We start from the raw sequence: 19,412 nt of genomic DNA on the forward strand, positions 1-19,412 counted from the left end.
TATGGACAATATGTCACTGTCACCCTGGTGACCACTGGGACTTACCACACCGGCCAGAGCGAGCAGTGTAGACTGGACTTGGGTGAGGTTGGTGTTCTCAAACAGATCGTTGGCCTCAAATATATCGTGTGATTGGACGCCGTAAGCTGTGATGGCCTTGATGAAGTTTCCAATATTTTCCAGCTGCAGAAAGAGAGAATCGGGTTAAGGTGATAGTAAAATGAGTGTTTAAAGGGGTTGTACAGGTTTAAAACATAAACATGGCTTCCTTCGTCCAGAAGCACTGCCACACCGGTCTATGGCAAGTGAGGATGAACGAGCCGTACACTAAGCCCTTGTGTCCTCAGTGTCAGCACGGTGCAGGAAAGCCCTCTCACTTACCTGATGCCAGTTCTGTGTGGACTCATTGATCTTCCTGACGGAGCCGGGATGCAGCTTATTGATTAATCTGTGGGAGGCAGAAGGAAAAGTAGACATGAGTTTTCTAGGTCTGGACGACCCCCTACCATGAAGATCTGACCAGTGGATCTACGCTCTACTCACTCGCACAAGATGGCGCCATTTTTCAGGGACTCCATGAACTTGTTTTCAATTTTCTTTCCGGTTGTGCTTTCTATCCACTCCCTCAGCTCGGCCTCCAGGTGGGGGTTATACTTGGAGGCCAACTGAAAGTAAAGAAAGAAGCATGTCAGTAGTGGTGCCGTAACTACTACCCCCAGCGTTCATCTCAGCTGTATACCGCTGCAGGAAATGTTATAGAATACCGCCATACACATCAGTACGCTGCCAGTATGGCGGGACTGGATCAAAAACTGCACCTTGAAAGAGGCTTGGTTTATGCTAATTTGCCCCAAATAAGGTTTTTTATTTTGGAGGGGGCGGGGCTTAAAATGTTGCACAATCTGGTATATAAATGTTGTTATGATTCTCCGGATATAAAATGCAATAAATTCATTGCATTAGATTTGTCACAGAAATAAAAATTCTAGCGCCAACATGGAAAAGGCCGATATCCATGAATGTAGGACTAAGACGCCATGTCTCAAATCGGCCTTGCTGCCCATAGCAACTAATCAGTGATCGGCTTTTATTCCTTAGGCTGCTCAGAAGAAAATGAAAGCTGAGCTCTGATTGGTCGCTATTGGACACAAGGCTAGATGGTAACACAAGCTAACCCCCCCCCCAGTATATAGTTTAGTCACTGAAACATCACAGTTGCCCATAGCAACCACAAGCTAACCCCCCCCCAGTAAATAGTTTAGTCACTGAAATATCACAGTTGCCCATAGCAACCACAAGCTAACCCCCCCCCAGTAAATAGTTTAGTCACTGAAATATCACAGTTGCCCATAGCAACCACAAGCTAACCCCCCCCAGTAAATAGTTTAGTCACTGAAATATCACAGTTGCCCATAGCAACCACAAGCTAACCCCCCCCCCCCCCCCAGTAAATAGTTTAGTCACTGAAATATCACAGTTGCCCATAGCAACCAATCACAATCCAGCTTTTACTCTCCAAAGGGCCTGTGAAAACAGCTCGAATCCGGACGGTTGCTATGGGCAACTGCTCCACTTTTCTTTTGCTTCGGTTTTGATAAATCCCCTTCATTGTACAAAAACCGGTATTACTAACCCAAAACACAAGCAACACAACAAAATCCAGCTCTTCCCCCCGAGCAAGGCCTGAGACACGATAGTAATGTACTACATGTGGGCCCTTTAAAGGGTCGATCTATTCATGCCACACGATTTATAGGTCGCCGTCCCTTTAACACTGGCACCATTTCTATGTTTTATTGTAACCAAATTCTGCAATTGGCGAATGTGGAGAAGAGCGCAGCGTTTATCTCGCTGGGCCCAGGCGGCAGGATGGTAGGCGTGTGCCCGCTTTTGGCTTTGTTCATTAGAGGTGTAATAAATCGTTACGTCTGGCCCAAAAAAAAAATCTCCAACTTCCTAATATATTTCAGTTCCTCGCCATTTTCAAGATCTCCTCTTGCTGTCAGTGAAAGGGATCAATCTTGTTTACAGCCAAAGATATTGGTTTGGTCCAGGTTTTGGGTCTTTGGATGTAAACAAGATTGATATCTTTCACGGACAGCAAGCAGAGATTTTGAAATCTACCAGGTCTATGAAATATTAAAGGGCTCATCCCTTTAAGAAATCCCCCGTCCATATGCGCCATTGTTCCCTGCTCAAGACCTTCCCCTATAATACCATAACGGATAAAAGGAGCCCCTGCCCTCACTGGAGGACTGTGGGAGTGAGAGGAAGACACCAAGGGAGACAGAGTTGTAGCTAGGCTTTTTGAGTTTTCAGGTTCTCATTCACTGACAGCAAGCAGAGATCTTGAATGAGGAGAAAAGGAAACAGTATATTAGGAAGTTGCAGAACTTTTTCCGATCTCTCCTTCTAGGAGGTCGCCCCATTGCCAGGACAGTTATAAATCATGTCACCTGCGCTGCTTTCGCACCTGGCGTCAGATCATGTGACTTGTTTACCGCGTACACCTGCGCCATAGCCAAGAATGAGGAGGACGCTCAGTGTACAATCCTAAATATCACTCACACAGGGGGGGGGTGTGGGGGAGAGGAATGTAGTGTGGGTGGTGTGAGGAGGGGGCAATTTCCAGCCCTCAGGGGCAGCATTCCGGCGTCTATGAAGTCTTTGTATAGAACAATGACCCGGTAAATGTGTGCGGCAGGAGTCGGCTATGTGAGACATCACTAGGCGGGCTGCCAGCCTTCACTACATGCCAGACTGCCAGGACCACACAGCAGTGCCTCTAGAACAGCAGCTCTCAATGGCGGATTATAAAAGGGCATTTTGGGCTGCCACTCAGGGCTCCTGGGGGGGGGGGGGGGTCATGACCGTCCATAACACCCATGAATGTTATTGGGCTTCGCATTTTCGTACTGCGCTGGGGTATTGGAGTCAATGGCTCTGACCCCGCTGCTCCCACCAGGCCTGAAGTCAATGAGACAGGAGAGCAGTGCAGGTGGTCGTGGCATCATAGTGACTGCCTGCACCACAACCAAACCCACAGGCTGTAAAAGATGTGTGGCCTGCATCACAGGTGGAGCGGGAGTAAGGTGAGTGCGATATTTTATTTATTTTTTGTTTATCACTACTGTTGGGGGCACGTAACTACTGGGGACATTATTACCGCTGGGGGCACTATAGGGCACATTATAACTGCTAGGGGCCCTATAGGGAGTATTATAATTGCTGGAGGCAATATAGGGGCATTATAACTTCTGGGGGCACTATAGAGGCCATTATAACTGCTGGGGGCACTATAGGGAGTATTATTGCTGGGGGCACTATAGAGGCCATTATAACTGCTAGGGGCACTATAGGGTGCATTATAACTGCTGGGGGCACTATAGGGGCATTATAACTGCTAGGGGCCCTATAGGGAGTATTATAATTGCTGGAGGCAATATAGGGGCATTATAACTTCTGGGGGCACTATAGAGGCCATTATAACTGCTGGGGGCACTATAGGGAGTATTATTGCTGGGGGCACTATAGAGGCCATTAAACTGCTAGGGGCACTATAGGGTGCATTATAACTGCTAGGGGCCCTATAGGGAGTATTATAATTGCTGGAGGCAATATAGGGGCATTATAACTTCTGGGGGCACTATAGAGGCCATTATAACTGCTGGGGGCACTATAGGGAGTATTATTGCTGATGGCACTATAGAGGCCATTATAACTGCTAGGGGCACTATAGGGTGCATTATAACTGCTGGGGGCACTATAGGGGCATTATAACTGCTAGGGGCCCTATAGGGAGTATTATAATTGCTGGAGGCAATATAGGGGCATTATAACTTCTGGGGGCACTATAGAGGCCATTATAACTGCTGGGGGCACTATAGAGGCCATTATAACTGCTGGGGGCACTATAGGGAGTATTATTGCTGGGGGCACTATAGAGGCCATTATAACTGCTAGGGGCACTATAGGGTGCATTATAACTGCTAGGGGCCCTATAGGGAGTATTATAATTGCTGGAGGCAATATAGGGGCATTATAACTTCTGGGGGCACTATAGAGGCCATTATAACTGCTGGGGGCACTATAGGGTGTATTATTGCTGGGGGCACTATAGAGGCCATTATAACTGCTAGGGGCACTATAGGGTGCATTATAACTGCTGGGGGCACTATATGGGCATTATAACTGCTAGGGGCCCTATAGGGAGTATTATAATTGCTGGAGGCAATATAGGGGCATTATAACTTCTGGGGGCACTATAGAGGCCATTATAACTGCTGGGGGCACTATAGGGAGTATTATTGCTGGGGGCACTATAGAGGCCATTATAACTGCTAGGGGCACTATAGGGTGCATTATAACTGCTGGGGGCACTATAGGGGCATTATAACTGCTAGGGGCACTATAGTGGCCATTATAACTGCTGGGGGCACTATAGGGTGCATTATAACTGCTAGGGGCACTATAGGGAGTATTATAATTGCTGGAGGCACTATAGGGGCATAATAACATCTGGGGGCACTATAGAGGTCATTATAACTGCTGGGGGCACTATAGGGGCATTATAACTTCTGGGGACACTATAGAGGGCATTATAACTGCTGTGGGCACTATAGAGGGCATTATAACTGCTGGGGGCACTATAGAGGGCATTATAACTGCTGGGGGCACTATAGGGGCATTATAACTGATTGGGCCATTATAGGGCACATTATAACTTCTGGGGACACTATAGAGGACATTATAACTGCTGTGGGAACTATAGGGGGCCTTATTACTACTGGAGGCACTGTGGGGGCATTATTAATACTGGGGGTTCTGTGGGGGGCTGGGTCATTATTATTAATGAGCACAATATGGAGGGCACTACTACTAATTGGGGCACTCTTGGGGAGCATTATCGCTATTGGTGGTACTATTACTAATGAGGACACCCTGGGAGAGAATTATTTCTGGTGGGACTTTGGGAAGCACCATTACTATGGCGGGACCATCTGTATGGCACTATTATTTCTGCAGTATAGTCTTTGGGGAGCACAGCAGGCACAGTATTGGGGTAGCAGCAGGATATCAATGTTGGGGCACCAGGAGGAGGAGGAGGATGATAGAAAAGTCTTTATGGAAGTACAGAATGGAAGTACATCCAGCAGTATCAACACATAGTTCCAAACAATTCATAGTCTCGGTCTACACGACGACAGATGGGGCACAACTACACTGCAACATTTGTCACACGACATTTTGTTGCACCAATGTCGCGCGACAATTTTTATAAAGGCAGTCTATGGTGTCGCACTGTAACATCTCGAATGGATTTTCCGCGACTGTCGCGTCGCAGTCGCAGCATGTCACAGATTGCAGTGCGACACCATAGACTACCATTATAAAAATTGTTGCGCGACATTGGTGCAACAAAATGTTGCGCGACAAATGTCGTCGTGTAGACCTAGCCTAAATCTTCCCAGATAGCAATTTGTGTATATAAGCAAGGATGGGGGTTGTAGTACTTATCCTCTCTATATTTCTTAAAGTCTCTCTCTGCAGCATCTAAAGCTGGCAATAAGGTTCTTGCAAACGTGTCTGTAATTCCCAGCTGAGGGGTGCAGGATTAAGATACGACTGGCCAGGACCATGTCCAAGTGTGAAGGGTGTATTACCAATATCCCCCTCACTGCAGTAAAGTCTCTATCAGCCTTAATCAGCAAATACCTTACTGACTGACTCCAGTGCTCAGCCTTGTAGATTCTGGAATACTATACAGTAGATATGAGACAGTGATTCTCTGGGACTTCTGGGGAGTGAGCACAGACAGCGCCTCTCTCTTCTTCAGTTAACATGAGACTCGAACTAAACTAGAGGAGGACCTAGGTCCAACTCCTAGTCTCCTACAGAATAGAGTCAGGATTGTTAACCCTGACTGATCCACAGAAAACTGTACAGGTACAATCAAATACATCAGAACATTAAATAACATTTAAATAACAAGAATCAAGCAATTTTGCAAGCAGGGTTCTGCAGATGTAATAGGTATGCAGTGCTGTATTCTCCTGTATGTTTGGTAGCACTAAATATAATGTCCATTAAAATATCTCTTTAGCGCTGAAGGGGGGGGGGGGAGGTATACTGTGTAGTATACTTTTTTTTTTTTTTATTACCTCTACTACAGCAGGACCTCTACTACAGCAGCACCTCTACTACAGCAGCACCTCTACTACAGCAGCACCTCTACTACAGCAGCACCTCTACTACAGCAGGACCTCTAGGACAGCAGCACCTCCAGCACAGCAGGACCTCTAGGACAGCAGCACCTCTACTACAGCAGGACCTCTACTACAGCAGGACCTCTAGGACAGCAGCACCTCTACTACAGCAGCACCTCTACTACAGCAGCACCTCTACTACAGCAGCACCTCTACTACAGCAGCACCTCCAGCACAGCAGGACCTCTAGGACAGCAGCACCTCAACTACAGCAGCACCTCAACTACAGCAGCACCTCCAGCACAGCAGGACCTCTAGGACAGCAGCACCTCTACTACAGCAGCACTTCTACTACAGCAGGACCTCTACTACAGCAGGACCTCTACTACAGCAGCACCTCTACTACAGCAGGACCTCTAGGACAGCAGCACCTCTACTACAGCAGCACCTCTACTACAGCAGGACCTCTAGGACAGCAGCACCTCTACTACAGCAGCACCTCCAGCACAGCAGCACCTCTACTACAGCAGCACCTCTACTACAGCAGCACCTCTACTACAGCAGCACCTCTACTACAGCAGGACCTCTACTACAGCAGGACCTCTACTACAGCAGGACCTCTACTACAGCAGGACCTCTAGGACAGCAGCACCTCTACTACAGCAGCACCTCCAGCACAGCAGGACCTCTACTACAGCAGGACCTCTACTACAGCAGCACCTCTACTACAGCAGAACCTCTACTACAGCAGCACCTCCAGCACAGCAGGACCATTAGGACAGCAGCATGCTAGTTGTAGACATCTTGAGTCTGGCCATATTAGAGCGCATCATTATAACAGTGCAGGAGTCTATTATAGGGGTCCATGTGACTCAGAGGTCAAGCGATGGAAGCTCTACGGTCCAGTCTGTACATCTCTACTAAAACAGTATTATACAAAGTCACAAGATCAGCAGTACACAGCCCTCAATATGGGAGACCTGAGATAAGGAACCAGGAGGATCAGGATGAACAGTGTTAAGGTGATACTGGGAAAGTGAATGGGCTTAGGGGAGGATGGAGCTATATCAGGGTTTAGAGGGCTAGGCCTATAAGTAGAGTACAGATGTATTTTGGGGTCACATAGATAACAGTGTACAGACCAGGGTGTGCAGGAGCAGAAGATAGGGGGTAGCATAGATTCAGCAGGAATAACGGAGTGGACAGGAAGGAGGGATGATGAGGATGATGATGCAGTGACACTAAACTCTCTCCGCTCTGCCAACTCAAACATTGACAGATCTGGAATTGACCAAACTAGGGAGCAGAGACGGGACACAGACCCCCATCCTCAGATACACAGCCCTGCTACACCCAGACAGGAGGGGCGTGCGTCATCTCGCGCTCTACATCAGGCGTAGGCAACCTCCTGCACTCCAGCTGTTGTGAAACTACAACTCCCAGCATGTATACTTGCTCTGCTCTTCTAAGAACTCACACAGAAATGAATGGAGCATGCTGGGAATTGTAGTTTTACAACAGCTGGAGTGCCGAAGGCTGCTGATCCCTGCTCTACATAATACAGAGAGGCCTGCGTCTGCTGCAGAACATCTCACCTACAGCAAAGCGCCCTGTGGCCTTGAATACAAACCATTTCATGGTGGGGAATGTTGTGCTGCATGGTTAGCTGAGACCGTATGACACATGAAAGGCTTAGATACACAGGCTCAGAAGATGACATGACACATGAAAGGCTTAGATACACAGGCTCAGAAGATGACATCACACATGAAAGGCTTAGATACACAGGCTCAGAAGATGACATCACACATGAAAGGCTTAGATACACAGGCTCAGAAGATGACATCACACATGAAAGGCTTAGACACAGGCTCACAAGATGACATCACACATGAAAGGCTAAGACACAGGCTCACAAGATGACATCACACATGAAAGGCTTAGATACACAGGATCAGAAGATGACATCACACATGAAAGGCTTAGACACACAGGCTCAGAAGATGACATCACACATGAAAGGCTTAGATACACCGGATCAGAAGATGACATCACACATGAAAGGCTTAGACACAGGCTCAGAAGATGACATCACACATGAAAGGCTTAGATACAGAGGCTCAGAAGATGACATCACACATGAAAGGCTTAGATACAGAGGCTCAGAAGATGACATCACACATGACAGATTTAGATACCCAGGCTCAGAAGATATCACCATTGAAAGGCTTAGATACCCAGGCTCAGCAGACAGTATCACCTAGGATGGACCTAGATACACAGGCTCAGCAGACAGTATCACCTAGGATGGACCTAGATACGCAGGCTCAGCACAGCTGCCCTTTAGAAATTACATTTTCTGACGTATGATACTTTATAGGACGTTCTTTGTCCACATTAGTGTAACTACTATAATTTCTTGTTTTGTTATGCTATAAATGTGATTTTACTGCGTTTTTTGTGACCAATGCAGGGTTTTGTTTTTTTGTATCATTTTTTAAACATAATTGCATAATATTTTTATTTTAGGAAATGTAAGTGTATATTTTCTGACAGTGTTTCAGGTAACCGTATGGTTTTATATTTGTGTTTGTCATCTCTTATCCATAATTGTGATATAGTACGCGTCTATTTTAGGATATTGGGTCAGGATAAGCATTGCAACAAGGGCAAGGATCTTTGGGGTGCAGTTTATGTTTTTTTCAAATACCCTAAGGCCTCCTGCACACGACCGTAGGTGTCCCGTTGCCGTATTGCGGACCGCATTTGCGGATCCGCAATACACGGGCACCGCTCCGAGCGCATTCCGCATCACGGATGCGAACCCATTCACTTCAATGGGTCCGGAGATGCGGAATGGTGCGGAACGGAAGCACAGAACGGAACACTACGGAGTGCTTCCGTGGGGTTTCGTCCCGTACTTCCGTTCCGCAAAAAGATAGAACATTTCCTATCTTTTTGCGGGATGGCCGTATCGCGGACCCATTAAAGTGAATGGGTCCGCGATCAGCTGCGGCTGCCCAACGGATGGGGTTCGTGCATTGCGGCCCGCATTTTGTGGGCCACAGCACGGCCACGGGGCGCACACGTTTGTGTGCAGGAGGCCTTAACTAAAGAATCCAAACCAGTGAAAACATGTCGGGGTGTCCCATGTCTTTTTATTTAAAGGAGAGAAATGGTAAGTAATACTGCCACAGAGTGCATATATAAAAGTGCCATAATAGTACCCATATAATACCACTATACAGTCCCTGTGTATTGTAGCCACAGAGTGCACACATGATAGTTCCATAATAACACTGCTATACACTGCTCAAATAATAATAAGGATAGAACTTGATAAATTGAGAGCTGGCATTCTGGGTGTTGGAGTCCCTGATCCATGGAGGGTCCAGATATATTGCTCCAGTTGCCCATACTATAATCCAGTTCTGGTGACAGAAAACCAGGACCCGACACAAACTTACCAAGCATTATAAATATACCACAAGAATGGGCGCCATATTCTTAAAGGGGTTATACCATGATTAAAGGGCTTCTACCACCAGAAATACTGTTATGTAGCGGACTGATATAGCGATGCGCCAATGTCAGCACTACATAACAGTATGTTTCTGACATTTCTCCCTGCAGCTTTTATTATATGCTAATGAGCCTCTAGGTGCTATGTGGCGTAAAATCAGCACCTAGAGGCTCCGTCCGCTCACCCATTATCCCGCCCAGATCCAGTGTTCTGCCCGCCCAGCTCCTCTTGATTGATGCCACTGTTCCTTGCATCGCAGACGAAATCCCGCGCCTGCGCCGTTCACTTCTGTATTCGGCGCAGGCGCAGTGAGTGAATGATGCGATCCTGGAGCCGGATTCCTCACTGCGCCTGCGCCGACTACGTCACAGTGAGGAAGCCGGCATCAGGAGAGCGGCCTTCACTCACTGCGCCTGCGCTGAAGACAGAAGTGAACGGCGCAGGCGAGGGATTTCGTCAACGATGTGGTGGACCATGGCATCAATCAAGAGGAGCGGGGCGGGCACATCACTGGACCTGGGCGGGATAAAGCATGAGTAGACGGAGCCTCTAGGTGCTGATTTTACGCCCACATAGCACCTAGAGGCTCATTAGCATATAATAAAAGTGCTTTTTTTTTTACCAAAACGGCTGCAGGGAGAAAGGTTTCTGGTGGTAGAAGCCCTTTAATCTACATTATATAAATAAATGAAAAAAGTAAAGATCAGACATCATATAGTACATAACAATCTCTAAGAAAGCTAGAACCGGCCCTGTACCTCGCATTGATCCAGAGATCTCCCCATTCATTGCTCCAATTGTTCTCTTAGATTTATCTTAAAATGACAGATTAGGGGCATTACCTTTTTCTGGAGCCTGTCCTTTCTGCTGCAGCTCTCTTTCTATCACAGCTTGGGGGTCTGTCCTTTCTGCTGCAGCTCTTTCCCTATCACAGCTCAGGGGGCCTGTCCTTTCTGCTGCAGCTCTCTTTCTATCACAGCTCGGGGGCCTGTCCTTTCTGCTGCAGCTCTTTCCCTATCACAGCTCAGGGGGCCTGTCCTTTCTGCTGCAGCTCTCTTTCTATCACAGCTCAGGGGGCCTGTCCTTTCTGCTGCAGCTATTTCTCTATCACAGCTCAGGGGGCCTGTCCTTTCTGCTGCAACTCTTTCTCTATCACAGATCAGGGGGCCTGTCCTTTCTGCTGAAGCTCTTTCTATCACAGCTCAGGGGGCCTGTCCTTTCTGCTGCAGCTCTTTCCCTATCACAGCTCAGGGGGCCTGTCCTTTCTGCTGCAGCTCTCTTTCTATCACAGCTTGGGGGTCTGTCCTTTCTGCTGCAGCTCTTTCCCTATCACAGCTCAGGGGGCCTGTCCTTTCTGCTGCAGCTCTTTCTCTATCACAGCTCGGGGGCCTGTCCTTTCTGCTGCAGCTATTTCTCTATCACAGCTCAGGGGGCCTGTCCTTTCTGCTGCAGCTCTTTCCCTATCACAGCTCAGGGGGCCTGTCCTTTCTGCTGCAGCTCTTTCTCTATCACAGCTCGGGGGCCTGTCCTTTCTGCTGCAGCTCTTTCCCTATCACAGCTCAGGGGGCCTGTCCTTTCTGCTGCAGCTCTCTTTCTACCACAGCTCAGGGGGCCTGTCCTTTCTGCTGCAGCTATTTCTCTATCACAGCTCAGGGGGCCTGTCCTTTCTGCTGCAGCTCTTTCTATCACAGCTCAGGGGGCCTGTCCTTTCTGCTGAAGCTCTCTCCCTGCATATGTCATAGCTTCTAACAGTAGGTATGGCTGGTGGCAGTTGAAGGATAGAACTGAGAATGTGCGACCATCTCAGTAGGTGGACATACAACTTACTATACAGAACACCAGGGGGCACCAGTATAATGAATTAAAAGGAATATCTCAGAACTTTGTAACAGAATGTGAATTATAACAGTAACTCATTTTTCATGCTGAATATATTAAAATAACATTTAATGGTCGCACAGCCCCTTTAAGTGCACTCTTGAGGAACCCTACTTTACCACCTGTAAGATTTATAACTCTGCTCTCACAAACCTCTCAACTACTCAAAACATGGCTGAAGTAGTTTTACTTGTGTCACATAAATATAAACTCCTGACAGATCCGAGTTCCCAGCTTTCCTAAAATACCTTTGGCCTTTTCCTTCTATTTTGGGTTTGGTGCACACTTAAAAATATCTGCTGGTAAATATGTGACTGATATTCCCCAGCAAAATGTTACCGCTCAGAGCAAAGTAAAGAAAAATTAGTTTACATTGCTGCATACAGAATTCCGCTGGTTGCCCTTGGAAACAGTCAGCAGTTTCACTCCCCCCCCCCCCCCCCCCCGTGTGTCAGACATGTGACAGCTGACCTCTTGTTACTCTGTGTCGTTTGAGATATCACAAGGCACTGCTCTCTGGTAACAGAAAAACGTCAGAATTCTGAAAATAGCCTAAAACATAAATGGAGGAGGAAACATTGTATATGTCAAAATGAGTATAACGTACGTGGAAGAAAGGATTTACATGACACACTTCTCCTATGTCCTGGTGGGACAGAGGTCCTAGAACATGGCTATTATTAATACAGTACACACTAAAAAATTATTATTATGGACATACTAAATGACATGGAAGTTATTTGATGGCTCACTAGATACCAGGGACATTAGCATTAGCCTACTAGACAGCAGGGACGTTAGCATTAGCCCACTAGACACCAGGGACATTATAATTAGCCCACTAGACACCAGGGACATCAGCATTAGCCTACTAGACACCAGGGACGTTAGCATTAGCCCACTAGACAGCAGGGACGTTAGCATTAGCCCACCAGACACCAGGGACGTTAGCATTAGCCTACTAGACAGCAGGGACATCAGCATTAGCCCACCAGACACCAGGGACGTTAGCATTAGCCCACTAGACACCAGGGACATCAGCATTAGCCCACTGGACACCAGGCACATCAGCATTAGCCCACCAGACACCAGGCACATCAGCATTAGCCCACTGGACACCAGGCACATCAGCATTAGCCCACCAGACACCAGGGACATCAGCATTAGCCCACCAGACACCAGGGACGTTAGCATTAGCCCACTAGACAGCAGGGACATTAGCATTAGCCCACCAGACACCAGGGACATTAGCATTAGCCCACTGGACACCAGGCACATCAGCATTAGCCCACCAGACACCAGGGACGTTAGCATTAGCCCACTAGACAGCAGGGACGTTAGCATTAGCCCGCCAGACACCAGGGACATCAGCATTAGCCCACTGGACACCAGGGACATCAGCATTAGCCCACCAGACACCAGGGACATCAGCATTAGCCTACTAGACACCAGGCACATCAGCATTAGCCCGCCAGACACCAGGGACATCAGCATTAGCCTACTAGACACCAGGCACATCAGCATTAGCCCACTGGACACCAGGCACATCAGCATTAGCCCACCAGACACCAGGCACATCAGCATTAGCCCACCAGACACCAGGGACATCAGCATTAGCCCACCAGACACCAGGGACATCAGCATTAGCCCACCAGACACCAGGGACATCAGCATTAGCCCACTAGACACCAGGCACATCAGCATTAGCCCACTGGACACCAGGCACATCAGCATTAGCCCACTGGACACCAGGCACATCAGCATTAGCCCACCAGACACCAGGGACATCAGCATTAGCCCACCAGACACCAGGCACATCAGCATTAGATTACACATGTCCTATACTTGGCCACAAAATGCAGACCATTGAAGTCAATGGATCAGAAAAAATTAATAAAAATACAGATGCAACAAGGATGTCACATGGACATCATCCTATTTTTCGGATCTCCATTTTGCAGACTTTAAAATACATATGGTTGTATGACTGCACCCTTTAGTATATGGATTTCAGTGCCGTGCTGGACTACATGTTTTTCTGAAGACTCTGGATTTGTCTGGAACCAGAGTATTGTGTCTGCGCCATTTTTTTCTTTGCTCTAACAGTAAGATGAAATCTGTGATGTTGTGGTGAAGGGACGATGTGACACGATGCACCCCAGGGCTTTATACTGTCAGAATGTCACACTTTTTATACCACCTTGGAGCAGGTGGAGGTTTTTCCTCAAAACATACACCAAAAACTCTCTAAGATTGCAACACAGCAATGTCCTGCATGTCATAAATGAAACAAAATCTCTGCTTCTTACGTTTGGCGCAGCAGCAATCCATCACACGTTCTGGCACAAATCTAGACTTTTCAGAAGTAGTGACATTGGTATATCTGCCCCACTACTCCTGGGCGCCAGCCCCGGTCTACCTGCACCATGCTTGAATTTATCTATTGTGAATTAAATGAGCTGATCTCCCCCTTCATTACCGCTTGGGATGATATCAGCAACCAACCAGAGATGTTGTTAACCCCCCCAGACACCAGGGATGTTATAAACCCCCCAGACACCAGGGATGTTACCGGTAAAACACCAGAAACCAGAGATGTTACTAACCCCCCAGACACCAGGATTGTTATTGGTAAAACACCAGAAACCAGAGATGTTACTAACCCCCCAGACACCAGGATTGTTATTGGTAAAACACCAGAAACCAGGGATGTTGTTAACCCCTCAGACACCAGGGATGTTATAAACCCGCCAGACACCAGATATGTTACCGGTAAAACACCAGACACCAGCGATGTTGTTAACCAACCAGATACCAGGGATGTTGTTAACCCCCCAGACACCAGAGATGTTGTTAACCCCCCCCCCCCCCCCCCAGACACCAGTGATGTTATTAACCTGCCAGACACCAGAGATGTTACCGATAAAACACCAGACACCAGGGATGTTATTAACCCGCCAAACACCAGGGATGTTACTAACCCCCCAGACACCAGGGATTTTATTAATCTGTCAGACACCAGAGATGTTACCTGTAAAACACCAGACACCAGTGATGTTATTGGTAAAACACCAGACGCCAGAGATTGTCACGATCAGTGTGGGGGACGGACTCCACACTGAATACAGGAGGGAATGGGAACAGTAACTGGGCCTGGAAACTAGGGAAGAAACAGGTCACCTCCTAGACAACCCTAATCCGGGCCCTGACTACCTATCAATATGAATAGACCTTGAAGGTAGGAATATTCATAAGCAGGATACCTAGGCCCTGATTTCCCTATAAGGCCCTGGAATAAGTATAGGACCAGAGACAACCCATTCCTCCCCAGATGGACGAATGGAAGTCTCTGTCTCAGGCCCAGATACAACAACAGGGAATATAACAAATGCAAACAAACGTGACACTTAACTTCTGTAGAGATGGAAGAACAGGAACACCAGAGAGGATCTCACACCAGCTCAGCCAAACCCAAATGAAGCTATCAACCGCATAGTCAGAAGGGTGGGGTGAGACTATAAAGGGTAGAAGTGATGACCACTGAGCAACAGCTGAGAAAAGGGAAGTGGTCATTAACCCTATTCCTCCACGCTCAGCCAATCTCCTTGATTTCCTGACATCAGTCACATGAGGGACCGTGACAGAGATGTTACTAACCCCCCAGACACCAGGATTGTTATTGGTAAAACACCAGACACCAGAGATGTTACCGGTAAAACACCAGACATCAGGAATGTTGTTAACCCACCAGGGATGCTGCTAACCCCCCAGACACCAGGGATGTTGTTGACCCTCCAGACACCAGGGATGTTACCGGTAAAACACCAGACACCAGGGATGTTGTTGACCCTCCAGACACCAGGAATGTTGTTAACCCCCCCAGACACCAGGGATGTTGTTGACCCCCCCAGACACCAGGGATGTTGTTGACCCCCCAGACACCAGGGATGTTGTTGACCCCCCAAACACCAGGGATGTTGTTAACCCCCCAGACACCAGGGATGTTGTTAACCCCCCAGACACCAGGGATGTTGTTAACCAACCAGACACCAGGGATGTTGTTAACCCCCCAGACACCAGGGATGTTGTTATCCCCCCAGACACCAGGGATGTTGTTAACCCCCCCCCCAGACACCAGGGATGTTGTTAACCCAATAGTCAACAAGAATATTTACGTTAATACTATTATTTAACCCAACAGACACAAAAAAAACATTATACCCATATTATAACCAAATAAATTATTTTTATGGTGTATATCATTAATCATTAATAAATGATTATTTTACAAATAAATGTAAAAAAATATGAGACAGACAGAGATGATATTGTTCCGGGAACGTCATTGTTTCCATACTTGTGCTCACACATGGAATGTCTGATAGGCTTCTGTATATGATGAATGCAGATGTTCTGGCACTGCCACAAACTGAACAGCATGAGCTCTATCCTCATCAGCTCGTCTAAATAGTAGTAATTAGTCTGACACCCATAAAAGGAGCGAGGGCGAGACCGGTCCCACAGGACGCATTCGTTTTCTCTGCTGAAGGAGTGTATGGACTGAGCACCCAAAGCACTGCACAGGTGCAAAGACAGCTGCACGTGATACAGCTCCAGACCTAATATTTTCATTGGACAGAGTCATTTGGGAACTGTACGGATGGAGCAAAGATAAAATATATTATTGTATCCATTCATTATTACGGTAGACATTTCATTTTATTGTTACCCCTTTAACCAATATTAATACTATTATTATTATTATTAATCATCAGATAACTGCAACTAGACAATATATTATAACATACAACCTGTAAGGGATATAAATAAGGGCAAAACAACTGCCTAACGTTTCTTCTTATACTATTTATGTTATGGTTATGTTGAATTTATTGCAAAGCTGTTAACATTTTTGCTTACCACCGCATAACTATATACATTGTGGCGGTAAGCTCTTAACTATATCTTGATGTATAAAAGCTCTGGATTGCAGTGTGATTTGCTGGCATCCAGTGGCGCTGCAGATAACTGTGACTGCGCTCTCAATAGGATCCCGGAGATCAGGCAAACTGGTAGTATCTATACACTGATAATAATCACACTGTATAATGGTAGTATCTATACACTGATAATAATCACACTGTATAATGGTAGTATCTATACACTGATAATAATCACACCGTATAATGGTAGTATCTATACACTGATAATAATCACACCGTATAATGATAGTATCTATACACTGATAATAATCACACTGTATAATGGTAGTATCTATACACTGATAATAATCACACTGTATAATGGTAGTATCTATACACTGATAATAATCACACCGTATAATGGTAGTATCTATATACTGATAATAATCACACCGTATAATGGTAGTATCTATACACTGATAATAATCACACTGTATAATGGTAGTATCTATACACTGATAATAATCACACCGTATAATGGTAGTATCTATACACTGATAATAATCACACCGTATAATGGTAGTATCTATACACTGATAATAATCACACTGTATAATGGTAGTATCTATATACTGATAATATTCACAATGTATAATGGTAGTATCTATACACTGATAATAATCACACCGTATAATGGTAGTATCTATACACTGATAATAATCACACCGTATAATGGTAGTATCTATACACTGATAATAATCACACTGTATAATGGTAGTATCTATACACTGATAGTAATCACACTGTATAATGGTAGTATCTATACACTGATAATAATCACACCGTATAATGGTAGTATCTATACACTGATAATAATCACACTGTATAATGGTAGTATCTATACACTGATAATAATCACACGTATAATAGTAGTATCTATACACTGATAATAATCACACCGTATAATGGTAGTATCTATACACTGATAATAATCACACGGTATAATGGTAGTATCTATACACTGATAATAATCACACCGTATAATGGTAGTATCTATACACTGATAGTAATCACACTGTATAATGGTAGTATCTATACCCTGATAATAATCACACCGTATAATGGTAGTATCTATACACTGATAATAATCACACCGTATAATGGTAGTATCTATACACTGATAATAATCACACTGTATAATGGTAGTATCTATACACTGATAATAATCACACCGTATAATGGTAGTATCTATACACTGATAATAATCACACCGTATAATGGTAGTATCTATACACTGATAATAATCACACCGTATAATGGTAGTATCTATACACTGATAATAATCACACCGTATAATGGTAGTATCTATACACTGATAATAATCACACCGTATAATGGTAGTATCTATACACTGATAATAATTACACGGTATAATGGTAGTATCTATACACTGATAATAATCACACCGTATAATGGTAGTATCTATACACTGATAATAATCACACTGTATAATGGTACTATCTATACACTGATAATAATCACACCGTATAATGATAGTATCTATACACTGATAATAATCACACCGTATAATGATAGTATCTATACACTGATAATAATCACACTGTATAATGGTAGTATCTATACACTGATAATAATCACACTGTATAATGGTACTATCTATACACTGATAATAATCACACCGTATAATGATAGTATCTATACACTGATAATAATCACACCGTATAATGATAGTATCTATACACTGATAATAATCACACTGTATAATGGTACTATCTATACACTGATAATAATCACACTGTATAATGGTAGTATCTATACACTGATAATAATCACACCGTATAATGGTAGTATCTATTCACTGATAATAATCACACCATATAATGGTAGTATCTATACACTGATAATAATCACACCGTATAATGGTAGTATCTATACACTGATAATAATCACACCGTATAATGGTAGTGACTATACACTGATAATAATCACACCGTATAATGGTAGTATCTATACACTGATAATAATCACACTGTATAATGGTAGTATCTATACACTGATAATCACACCGTATAATGATTGTATCTATACACTGATAATAATCACACTGTATAATGGTAGTATCTATATACTGATAATAATCACACTGTATAATGGTACTATCTATACACTGATAATAATCACACTGTATAATGGTAGTATCTATACACTGATAATAATCACACCGTATAATGGTAGTATATATACACTGATAATAATCACACTGTATAATGGTAGTATCTATACACTGATAATAATCACACTGTATAATGGTAGTATCTATACACTGATAATAATCACATAGTATAATGGTAGTATCTATACGCTGATAATAATCACACAGTATAATGATAGTATCTATACACTGATAATAATCACACCGTATAATGGTAGTATCTATACACTGATAATAATCACACTGTATAATGATAGTATCTATACACTGATAATAATCACACTGTATAATGGTAGTATCTATACACTGATAATAATCACACTGTATAATGGTAGTATCTATACACTGATAATAATCACACTGTATAATGGTAGTATCTATACACTGATAATAATCACACTGTATAATGGTAGTATCTATACACTGATAATAATTACACTGTATAATGATAGTATCTATACACTGATAATAATCACACCGTATAATGGTAGTATCTATACACTGATAATAATTACACTGTATAATGGTAGTATCTATACACTGATAATAATCACACTGTATAATGGTAGTATCTATGCACTGATGATAATCACACTGTATAATGGTAGTATCTATACACTGATAATAATCACACCGTATAATGATAGTAT

The 19,412-nt window shown here is 44.5% G+C and overlaps 1 protein-coding gene across 1 annotated transcript in view; it reads right to left on the reverse strand.

Annotated features, from left to right (window-relative positions):
- Nucleotides 1-19,412, reverse strand: part of CNN1 (calponin 1) — a 63,555-nt gene that overhangs the window by 4,772 nt on the left and 39,371 nt on the right. Inside the window, exons 2-4 of the mRNA XM_040415018.1 lie at nt 544-665; nt 382-448; nt 46-183 (exon numbers count right to left, since the gene is read on the reverse strand). Of these exons, the coding sequence (XP_040270952.1) occupies nt 46-183; nt 382-448; nt 544-665 (327 nt within the window). The remainder of the gene's footprint in view (nt 1-45; nt 184-381; nt 449-543; nt 666-19,412) is intronic.

The sequence above is a fragment of the Bufo bufo genome, chromosome 1, assembly GCF_905171765.1.
Source record: "Bufo bufo chromosome 1, aBufBuf1.1, whole genome shotgun sequence".
Lineage (NCBI taxonomy): Eukaryota > Metazoa > Chordata > Amphibia > Anura > Bufonidae > Bufo > Bufo bufo.